The 12,059-nt window shown below is 34.6% G+C and overlaps 1 protein-coding gene across 4 annotated transcripts in view; it reads left to right on the top strand.

The window, feature by feature from the left end:
• The window catches only part of LOC118006438 (NAD kinase 2, mitochondrial), a 46,554-nt gene extending 34,745 nt beyond the window's left edge, over positions 1-11,809 (top strand). For all 4 annotated transcript variants that reach the window (XM_034999111.1, XM_034999113.1, XM_034999112.1 and 1 more), the window contains 4 exons: positions 5,215-5,270; positions 5,389-5,442; positions 7,522-7,645; positions 9,728-11,809. In XM_034999111.1, the coding sequence (XP_034855002.1) occupies positions 5,215-5,270; positions 5,389-5,442; positions 7,522-7,645; positions 9,728-9,866 (373 nt within the window). In that variant the 3' untranslated portion in view covers positions 9,867-11,809. The remainder of the gene's footprint in view (positions 1-5,214; positions 5,271-5,388; positions 5,443-7,521; positions 7,646-9,727) is intronic.
• Positions 11,810-12,059: the final 250 nt, after the last annotated feature.

Raw genomic sequence — 12,059 nt, 5'->3', positions numbered from 1 at the left:
GTAATATTTCTAAAATGTAGATAAATTTGGCTGTATCCCTTCTGTGCTGTAAAAGTTTAGTTTACTCCTGACTATGTTGATTACTCAGTCTGTATAAGACCCTTTAAATAGGACCTAAGGAACCTTCCCAGCCTATTGCTGCCCTACACTCACCCACCAGCACACCAGGGACACTGCAGGCTACTTGGAATGCTCAGCACAACGTGTTCTCTCTGGGCTTTTTGTTTTTGCTCAGTGCAACTTCTTCCTTCATTGAATGCCTGAACATTCTCCGCTTTCCATCCCCTGGCTGAAAATCCAATCTTCAGATGTCATTCTGCGTAGGAAATCTTTACTAGGATCTAGTTCTTTTCATCAGCATAATGAACCCTCTTTTGGTGCATCCCTCGCATTGCATTTTTTCCTCATAGCACTGTTCTAGCACTTACCACATTATTAGTTCTCTAAATAGCTGACACCCGGCTGGTTCAAGCAACTTGAGGCATTTGGGATGGTGACTCATGGTTTTGTGTGGTTTGTTTGTCTTTCCCCTCCCTCAGTTTTTTGGGTGTATAGCATAGTACCTAATACATAATCAATTTTTTTTAAAAATAAATGACTACATATACAGTGGAAAACAGTACTTAAACTGTTATTTTAAGTTTGGATAGTTTAAAATGGAGTAATACTTTTTCAGTATTACTTTTTAAAACTTTTTATTGTGGAAAAATTTATACGCAAGAGTAGACAAAATAGTATAATCAATATCCATGTACCCATTAGCCAGTTTCAATAATTATCAACACATGCCCAATCTTTTCCTCTGTTCCCCTACTGTCTCCTTTTGTCTTCTGTTATTTTGAATTAATTTTTAGACATCACATTCATTCATAAGTATTCCATAACTTCACATCTTTTTTTTTTTTTTTAAAAAGCCTCATCTTTGTCAAATAAATGAACCTTTGGAGAAAAATGGGAAGTATTATTTAAAGATTGGCTAAGATCTCATTTCCCTGAGGGCCAGTGAGAACTAATTTCTAGGATGACTTTTAACAATAATTGTTTGAAAAAATAAATTTAATCTATTATAAAATTATTGTGTAACCCTCATAAAATGAAAATATTATGGTTAACTGCCTAATTTATCATGACATCTTTTCTGCTCACTGTGATGTGTTACTTGTCGAAAACTGTACTGAGAATCAGAAATGGATTCCTAGATCCTTCTTCTCCTCTCTCAGTATTCTGATCCCCCCCAAAGTGGGCAAAGTGGTATAATTGAAAAGAGTACTAGCATGGAAGTTAGAGCCCTGGCTAAACCACCAGCTAGCTTTGTGATCTTGTACAAGATTCCTTTTCTGCAAAGTGAGGAGAAATGGAACAGATAAAATAAGATTATCTTCTGAACGTGATTCTGTAGGTTCCGTTTTATGCGCTAAATACAAGCTATCAGTTATTTAGCCCCTGCTACTTTGAATATACTGTGCTAGGTGCTTTATATACACTGACAATATTCTTACAGAAATCCTGCAAGAAAGTAGTTGTAGCCCTGTTTTATAAAGGTAGAAATTAAGGCTTTGCAAGGATAAATAATTAGTGTGAGGTCACAAATAGTGTCAGAAACTGGAGACAAGCACAGGCGTGCTTGACTACAAAACCAAGGCCTTTTTGACTGCCAGCTTTGAAATGCAGAGTTCGTACAGTTCAAAGATGTGTTAGCGGGTTGTACTGAAGGATTATCAAGGTTAACTTGCTAATCTTAGTGAAATAGTGGTTATGCTAAAGGCGGTGAATCAGCTTTGACTTTTGCATTGGGGTGTGTGTCTGTCTGTGTGATTTTGATAGTTTTAGTTTTCAACCTTTTAATAGTAAGAGCATAAAGAATAAGAGCCATTAGGCTTGTAAAGTAGTCCTGCCCTCCACTGCCACACACTTCATAGCTGAGTCCTGTGTTGATGTTGGACATGAGTAAGTATGGCTTATATTAGGATTTCAGTCTTTTCTATGTTGCTTATTAAAGTCTCATGTTGTCTCTGATGTTGTGGTCTAGAACTGTCTCTGTCCCTGCCACCTTGGTCACTCAGCCTCTTCTCTGTTCAGCCCTACATAGCTTGCTTGCTTCTAACATCTTCTACCTTACTCCCTCCCATTACTGATCCTTCTTTTGCTGTGATTGCATTTCCCATTCATCTTTTGTCCTTTTTCTGTTTAGAAAATGGGCGGAGAGAAGAGAAGCCTGGGGGCCAGAAGGGCTGAGGGAAAGCTGTACATTTCTATACGTTAATAACTTTATCAAACTACCACTTCTAAGCTTTTTCTTTGTCTTGAGCTTACATATATTATTTAAATTTTCAAAAATAGTCTGGAAATAAGTGATTTTATTTTTATTAATAGAGTATTATTAAAAGGTCTCAGGAGTTTCCCAAAGCCATGTGGCTAATAAATGGTGAAGACAGGATTTAAGTTCTGGACTTAACTCTAAACTGTAGACCTCAGAAATCACTGGAAAGAAAGGAATAGAATAGCCCATTTCTTTTACTCTTTTAATGCTTGCACAGAGAGATAGAAGTTTTCCTATGTGACCTCTCAGTCCTTGCTTTGAATATGAAATGTGGAAATGTTTAACTTTGCATAAGATAGTTATTGTAACTGATAAACCCCCAATCTCAGTGACTTAACACCATAGAAGTTTCTTTCTTGTTCTTATCAAGTCCAGGTGCGTCCTCATTGGGAGGTGGATCTCCAAGTAGTGACTCAGAGTCCAGGCTCCTTCCATCATGTGGCTCAACCATCTTTTAAACATAAATCCTAAAGTCTCTCTACTTATATACATCAAGCCAGAGGAGGAGGAAAAGCATGGAGGATGACCTGTGGGAGGCTTATTGGACACAGGTTTAGACGTGTTGTGCATGACTTCTACTCTCATTCCTGTAGCTAGAACTCAGTCACATGGCTTTATGACAAGGAAGGACGGAGAAGATAGCCTGACTATGTGTGTACGCACATACACACACACACACGTGTGCGTGCGCACACACACACGCAGAGAGTCTGGGGATTAGCTATCCCATTTTGCATTCCTAAAAATTCCTCCACAAGACAGGGTTATGTTGCATAGCAAGTTGTCTCTGAATTATCTCATTGTTGTCTCTGTCCTCTACTTAGTGTGGAATTAGCTACATTCACTGGGAGAAGTACTACAGAGTTCAGTCACATATATTTCTGTTAGTTTTTAGGACTGTTGCCAATCCCCCTCCTCCATACATTGTCTTAGCCAACTTAAGGGTAAATGTTCTTAAGTGAAGGGAAAGCTTTACTAGCTTAAGAAGATAGGAGATTCAATTTGTCTTTGAATTGGATTGTCTTTAGTGGAAATTATGTGTGATTTCAAATGAGAACTCTTAGAATGGTGAAGGTTGTAGATCTAAGAAAAAATCATCATGTGCTAGCTAATACCTTCTTAGGCATATGGTTTGTCTTTGATGTAGAATATAAACCACTCCTAAAGGGAGAGTGAACTGGCTGAAATCCAGGTTGCAACCATAGGAAATTCCTCTTAATTTAAGCCCAATTCAGAGGACTTAGTTTGGGTTGTCTTGTGGTATCCCGAATAAGTCCTAGTTCTAGGACTATTAGATCAAGTTGTATGAGACTTTTGTTCTCTTAAGTCTTAACTTCAATATTTTAATTCAATGGAACCCTAATAAAAGAGCTCATTTTATGTGACTTTTAATTTAAAATAGAGTTCTAAAACCGTATCTTCCAATAATGTGAATATTCAGAAGAATTAGAATATAACTCATGCACATCTCTTTCATTTGATATTTTCATTCAGTATTGAGTTTCTGCCATGAGCCAGGTGGTGCCGCAGATGCCTGACCTTGTAGTGTGTGGCAGTAACTCTAATGAGATAGGTATTGCAAACCTCATACTAAAAAATGAGTCGGGACACTTATTTTGCTTCATGCCACATAGTAAGTATGAGCAAAGGTACAGAGGCAAGAATGGGCTTGGTGTGGTTGCAATATGAAATTGGAGAGTAGATAATGGTGAAAAACAGAGTAGGCAATGGCTAGTTTGAGATTTTTTTAGCATAGGCATGTGGTCTGTGAATGACCCCAAATTTTTAATATAAAAATTTGTGTATCTGCATTGTTAAGAGAATGCCCAAAATGTTATCACATTTCTCAAAATGTGAAGGGTATAGGGTTAGAAGGGTATGCAAGAGTATCTGTTACTCTCCCCTCCTCAAAAAGGTTGAGTCACTGAATTACGTTGAGAATGTGTGGGTCATTGTTATCTACTGAGGCCATGTGAGAAGAGTTGTGAGGCAGCAGAAGAATTCTAAATCACTGGGAAAAAACAAACAAAACTTTCCATAACCATCTTGGTAGACCCAAGGACAGAGCTACTTTTAAAAGTGATTCATGTTTGTATTAACATTTGTTCTTTTAAGTGGTTAAGCAAGGCATCACACAGCAGTAAAGATTTCTCATCTTTTCTGTTTTATAATTTAGAGAGATATTTACACATTAAAAATATGTTAAATAGTATAAAAGGATATCAAATGAAAAGCTAGTCTTTCATTTCATATCTCTAGTACTAATCTCGAGACAACCACCCCATATATATATATATATATATATGTAATATTTACTTCCCTGTTTGTTTATATATACTACATAATGCCTTTGGTTTTTTAACTTAACATATCCATTATCTATCAGCACATACAGTTCTTGTTTTATTCTTTTTAATATCTACATAGTAACATATTTAACCTGCTTCCTGTGAATATGAGTTGTTTTGCTATTATAAACAATGCTTTGTAAATAACCTTGTACATGTCTTTGTGTATTATAGATGCAAGTATATTTTAGGATAAATTAGTAGATTGAAGAATATCTTCATTTTAAATTTTAATAGGGCAGAATTGCCCTCCAACTGCAAGTTTTCCATCAGTATGAGAATGTTTTTCTCATACTCATGCCAATATATTATCAGTCTTTAGTTTGTATTTCCTTAAGTAGGAGTAAAATTGAACACTTTTTCATATAGACCTGTAAACTGTTTATGTACTTTGCCCACTTTTTAAAACTGGGTGAAGTGGCTATTATCTTTTGGTTGTTTTTTCTTGATAATTCTAAGTGTTCTTTTGTATATTAAGTAGATAATTCCTTTTTCATTTTTAGTATGTTTTTAGAATTAAAGAACTTACGTGATGTTTGTTTCTAGGTCATTCAATATTAACAGGGTTGCAACTCAGGCTGTGGAAGATGTTTTAAATATTGGTGAGTACCAAAATAGCTAGTATGTTATAATATGCTAAATAATGTATAGATTTTATTACATGTTAGCTATTATATGACACAAGATATTTAATCAAGAAATTTCCCCCTTTTTCAATAGCAAAACGACAAGGAAATTTAAGTCTTCCATTGAACAGAGAATTGGTAGAAAAAGGTCAGTGACTAATGATCATAATTACTAACCGTTTCATTTAAGTTCTGCATCGATCTTGAGGACGTCATTGTGAAGTCTACTTGTCCAATTAGCAAAGCCTAGTACTTTTCTGACTCAAACAGGCTCTTGATATGATATCCCTTTACATGTATTGAAGCAATGAAAAGTTTAGAGCTGGACTTTTTATATATTATATTTTTGTGAACTATGAAATATAACCTTTATGTCAAAACGGGTGTTAGCTACAAACATGTCCTGGGGGATAGGAAAATATAGAAAAATATAGATCTGGCAAATGGGAAATGCTTACTTAGACTCAGTATGCCATTAATATGCTCTGAATGAGATGGAATTCACTGAGCTGTGAATGCTTATCATCACATTCACTAAAATGTTCTCTTTATAACTTTTGACTACCTACTCCTGCCCAGTTGCTTCAGGGTTCCCTTAAGAGAACTAGCCGTGTTGGGAAAGAATACTACTGATCAGGGAGTTTGAAGACCTGGGCTCCAATCCCAGACCAGTCACTCACTGAAAATATGAGCAAGACTGATTCCATTCCTCTACTTCCTGGACTGCAAAATGAGGAAGGGGAAGTAGATTGGTAATGAATGCATAGGGATTCTTCAACTGTATTCTTAAAATTTTTTTTTCTAAATATTTAAATTCTTAAATAGGAAAACACATTCGTTTGATTTGCATATGAAATTAACTCACTACAGTCCCATCTCATCTATCAGGAACATTTTTGTACAGACTTCACACTACAGCTTTCCTTTCTGTCTCTGTTTAGTTGAACAGTATCCTAAGATTAAGGTCAATTGTTTTTTAAAAAATCCAAACTTTTTCATAGTTTATCTACTTACATATGTAATAGTGTCAGTTCATTTAAGTGTATATTTTGGATTTCCAGGTAAGACTTCCTTTGTTGGGGGAGATGCTTGGCCTTTAATAGTTTGAAAATAGGACTAAATCTCTGACGTCCTTTTCAGCTCTCTAAAATGGACTTTTTCGTTCTCTCAATTGGAGACCAAAAAGATTAACATTAAATCTGCATCAAAGAAAGGAAAATTAGGCATTTATAGTAATTTATTCATTATATAATTTAACTTAAAACATAATTATATAAAACAACTGAAATTTGTATCAGGCATGTAAATTTAAGGGTGTATATATAAAATACAGTGATTTTTCTGCTTTATTGAATGAATGTTACTCCTTTGAAAATTTGTCCTTAGAAACAATAGTGAATGCAGGGGTGCAGTCATTGTTACAGACATTTCTGGAATTACTTCTTTCAGAGCTAGCGCTTTTTTTTTTTTTTTAAGTTCTCTCTATGCCTAACATGGGGCTCGAACTCATGACCCTGAGATCAAGAATCGCATGCTCTAGTGATGAGCCAGCTAGGTGCCCCTGGAGCTGGGGGTGGGGTGAGGTGTGTGTATTCGTTCCCAGAGAAGCAAATTACTATTTTTGAGAGTGAATTAGATTTCAAAGAGCCAAATAATTTAAGTGAAATTTTGGTAAATAAGCTAGATTATCTGACAGTCTTATGATCTGTTTTAATGTGGTGGTCAACTAAACGTTCTTACAAGCCTGATTTCTTTGTACAGTTGTTTTTGACCAATTTGTGCTTTGCTATCAACTTTCACGTGCCTCTTGGTTATGAGAAACAGGTCTCAAAGATTTCTAAACATATCTTGAGTAATTGCAGTTTCATTAGAGAAAGCATATTGCCTGTCATTGTTTAAGACTGCATTTTATATCAAGACAATTAACTTATGAACACTTTGACATGGTATTTTGCAAGGGAACTTGGCAAGGGACTGTCGGAACTCAAGTTCCATTTGAGTGCCTCAAGCTAGTTCCTTACTTCTGTTTAATTACTGGTTTTGTAGCCCCCCCGCCCACTATGTCTATTTCTGCTATATTGTGGTGGATACAGGCTTTGAAGGTTGTGTGTGTGTGTGTGTGTGTGTGTGTGGTTTTGAGGACAGGATAGCATTCATTTTTCATTTTGCACTTCTCAGAAGTGACCTTCTTTCATTGACTGAGCTAATACTTTTTTTTCCTTCATAGTAACAAATGAATATAATGAATCGCTGCTCTACAGTCCAGAAGAACCAAAAATACTTTTCAGTATTCGAGAACCAATAGCAAACAGAGTTTTCTCCAGCAGCCGTCAGCGTTGCTTCACCTCAAAGTAAGCTTTCAAAGGCTGACTTCTGACTTTGCTTTCATTGCTTGTAATTATAAAGGAGTCTTGGTTTTAAAGTATTCAGTTTGATGAAATTCACTCATTCAAACTAATCTGGTAGGAAAAGTATAGAAGTCGTGGAACTAATGAGGTGTCATGCTGTACCCTGGTGAGAATGGTATTTTCCTTCCTAACATACTGTACCATTTTAGAGAAACTGTAAGTGAATAGAAGGGGCATAATTATTTAATTGGGTGATGTGGATTTGTTGTTTTAACATATTAAGACACAATAAGATCAAACTATCACTTTTAAAAAAACTGGAAAGCAACTTTTTCATATGCTATGGGATAAAAGCAGGATAAACATTCTATAAAACCTCAGTTGTATAGCAATAAACTTTTAGAGTAGGACTCATTTCTGTCACCTTTTCCTTAAAAGTAGCCCCCCCTTCCCACATCTATCAGAGTTTTTTTGAAGGGTGGATATAAAAAAATATATAATTTATTTTGTAAAGGTTGTCCAATTTTCTGAACAAAAACACTGAAAAGTCATCTGTCTCATGGCAGGCGAAGTATGGTTTAATTTTGAATTGCTGCTTATACAGTGTACATATTCTTTTTTTGAAAATACTGTTGATATTTTTCTAGGAAAAACCCTCAAGGAAATTCATTTTACTCATTTGAGAGTTAATTTTGATTACTCAATAAATCTATACTCTGTTTAGGTGAGACTACAAAGACATTTAAATTTTTGCTCATATAAACAGAATAGGCTTCATGACTTTGGCAGTTGGACAATATTTCTTAAACTTGTCATAAAAAGCACTTATCAACAAAAGATTGACAAATTGAACTATATTAGAATTAAGAACTTCTGTTAATTAAGACAACATTAAGGAAATAAAAGGCAAGCCTGTGAGATATTTGCAGTACCTATATCCAACAATGGACTTATATCCAGAATATTGTAAAAATTCCTACAACTCAATAAGAAAAGGCAGCTCAAAAATTGCTGAAGTTTCAGACTGTCATTTCCCAGAAGAAGGTATCCAAATGGTGAAGTGTATGAAAAACGTCCTTGACCTTATTATTCATGTGGGAAATGCAAATTAAAACTACATATTCTGATACCATATACTCACCAGAAGAGCTAAGATGCTAGTTGTTGTAAGGTGGGAGTAACTGCCACTTATATATTGTTAGGAATAGTTTGGAGAGTTGTTTGGCAGTTACCTACCAAAGCTGTATATAGCACATGCATTGACCCAGCAGTTCCACTCTTAGGTGTATATCCAACAGAAACGTATATACACAAATGTCTGCAACAAAAGATGCTCAAGAATATACATAGCAGCACTACTTCCAGTAGTAAAAACTCAGGTGTCAGTGAATAGAAGAGATCCATAAATTTTGGTATTTTTATACAATGGAAGTGTTTTCATACAGCAGTGAAAATGAACACACTACTACTAATGGTAATAACCATGGATAAATTTCAAAAGCATACTGTTAAGCAAAAGAAAGCTAGATACAAGCAAACCTATTCTTCCATTTATATAAAATTTAAGAACAAACAGAGCTATTACTACTATGGTGACTGACATTAGGATAGTGCATGTGTAGGAAGGAGCAGGGCCAGGGGCAGTGAAGGGGCTTCTGGGGAACATTTGATTCCTGATTTGGGTGAGGAATGACTACACAAATGTGTTTACTGAGCTGTACACTACAAATTTGTGCCTCTTCGTGTGTTATACTTAAGTAAAAACTATCCATGAAAATAGTTACATTCTTGTTCAATATTAGTACTTGTAATAATAATAACATTTTCTCATACGAAAAAAGCCTGTGAGTTCCATCAAGTCTGAACTTGTTCCCTCATAACTGTTTGGGTGAAGGGAGCTATCTTGAATACTAGATTTTGGTAATGTACCCATATATACATAGTTACTCTCTCAAACCAAAGAACTTGATTTTAAAAATCAAAGCCAAATTATCTGCCAATTTCAATAAAAATAAGGGTTTTAAAGAAACCATAATTCAAGGTTAAGAAAACTTAATATTTAATGAGCTGTTTCTTTCTGCTCAGGGTGTGTGTTCGTTCTCGTTGTTGGGATGCCTGCATGGTTGTGGATGGAGGTACTTCTTTTGAGTTTAATGATGGAGCAATTGCTTCGATGATGATCAATAAAGAAGATGAGCTTCGAACTGTGCTTCTAGAACAATGAAAGATTTCCTCAGATGACAAATTTTGACTACTGGGAAATGCTTTCATTTCACTGCAGAAACAGACTACCACTCATAAAGCTACGTATTTTGGTTGTTATTGAGACTGGTTGGCCCTGAACTTCAAAGGTGACCAAGAAAGTGAGATTTGCATTATTCTTCTTTTGGATTTGGATAGAAAAGAATGTTCGCTGTGTTAGAAAATGGATGGACTAAACTGATTAGAATTGATACCAGTGAAAGTTCTATATTGCTTATAGTTGGTATCCAAGAGTACTGATATCTTTTTAGAGAGGTAGGCTCAAATAAAGGATTAAATGTTTAGGATTTGAAATTTCACTGTACAAGTTTTTTTTTTTTCCTTCCCTTTCCTAACTGTGGAATTGGTCAGACCAAACACATATCATATGATTAGTGTATATTTTTTATAGTACCTAAAAAATCAAGATTTTTAAAAAATTTTGATGGAGAATTTTGATAAATCCTGACATTGACCTAATTGAAGTAGGTAAGTGCATTTTTTATATGTGCTTAGAATTTTCTAATTTCAGAATACAATATTGTTATGGCTCTTTATTAAGTTCAATCATTTTTGAAATTATCGATGTTTTCATTTAATAATTGACTTTCAGGTTAATTTTGACAGTGCTGGGTGAAATGAAGTATATCTGGAAAAAATCATGATACTGTTACAAATGTATTAATTATCCAGTAGCTTTTTTTTTAGGTCATAGACAGTTTTTTTTGAATGCTTTTGAGTCTTAATAGATTTCTTCCATATTTAAAACTCTAACATGGAATCAAAGACTAAAAGGATGAGCTGCTTAGACATATTAGGAGTTTGGTGAAACCTTTAAAAAATATTTTCATCTAGTATTAGGAGTATTGTCAGAAAATGGATTCTTTAATAAATATGCAAAACATTAGTTTTGGAACTGCCTTACTTTTAATATCATGGTAGTTTTCACCTAGCTCATATTCCATGTTTCACACATTAGCTTTGAAAGATAAAATGTTACAGCTTCCTTCACTTCCCCCCACCCCCATGAGAGCTCCTTTCGTTTGAGAGGAAATTATCTAATTCTTGATCTACTTATAAGTAATCCTAGAATTTTTACAAAAAGCACCTATTGCTGCATCATGAGACAACTGGTATTCTCATGCCATTTATTCAGAGTTGTATCTTTTTTTCATTTGCTGTTAAAGAGTTATATTCAACATTCAGATATTTATTGAACACATACCTTATGCCATGTACTGTGTCAGATGCTGGGTATACATTGATGAATGAAAGACTCTATCCTAACAGAACTTGAGTCTTGTGAGCTCAGAAATTCTGTGAAAGCTAGGAGATGTATAATCAAATTGAGTGCTATTAGTTTTGCCAACGTTTAACATGTTCTTGTCAAATTTTTAAATAAATGTTATACAAAGGTAATCTAGGTTTTGATGTATATCCAGAACAAGAATCTGTTTTTCTTTTCTAAGTATCTGCATAGACACTTGGAGCAGTGTTAAAAAAAAGTGTTTTCCCAGAGCTGGATCTAGTTTCTGGCTTGATTTAAAATTATTAACTGAAGATAACACTTTATGGTATGGGATTTCAGTTCTTTATAAAAACTCTAAGAGGTTTAACTGCCTTCTTAGCAAAAATTCCAGCTCCCATCTTTACATCAAGCAAATCTGATTGTCCAAAATGGTACCATAGATCTGTTAATATGTAACGTACTAATAGGCAACCTGCTCTGTAAAATTGTTCATAAGCTGTATTTTAAAGGTTAAAAAGTCAATCTGCTCCCTTTGCAGTATAACTTCTAACATTTCTGCTATGTGGTGGGGATTGATTTAGAAGAGAGAAGAGGCAAAGGATATTACAATAGAAGAAATGTTTTTATGAGTTAACCTTTTAATGGCAACTATATGTGAATAAACATAATTAAATTAGTGTTATTTATATTTTTTAAAACTACACTTGTTTCCTTAACTCTTACAGCAGCATTATTAGAAAACCAGATTCCCCCAAAATGTTTCAGGTCTTTTCCACTGCTGTGCCCCATTGACTTCAGTCATTGCTAATATTTCACACTGAATGAGGACTTATTATATAAGCAAAGGGTAAAGTACTTACTATTTTTGATGCTTCACATGTGTTTATATTCATAGCCCCAGTAAATCAAATCATATTAAATGTTTTA

The sequence above is a fragment of the Mirounga leonina genome, unplaced genomic scaffold (assembly GCF_011800145.1).
Source record: "Mirounga leonina isolate KUSES-001 unplaced genomic scaffold, KU_Mleo_1.0 Mir_96, whole genome shotgun sequence".
Taxonomy (NCBI): Eukaryota; Metazoa; Chordata; class Mammalia; order Carnivora; family Phocidae; genus Mirounga; species Mirounga leonina.
The sequence above is the reverse complement of the archived record's forward strand: the minus strand, read 5'-3'. Positions and strand labels throughout refer to the sequence as shown.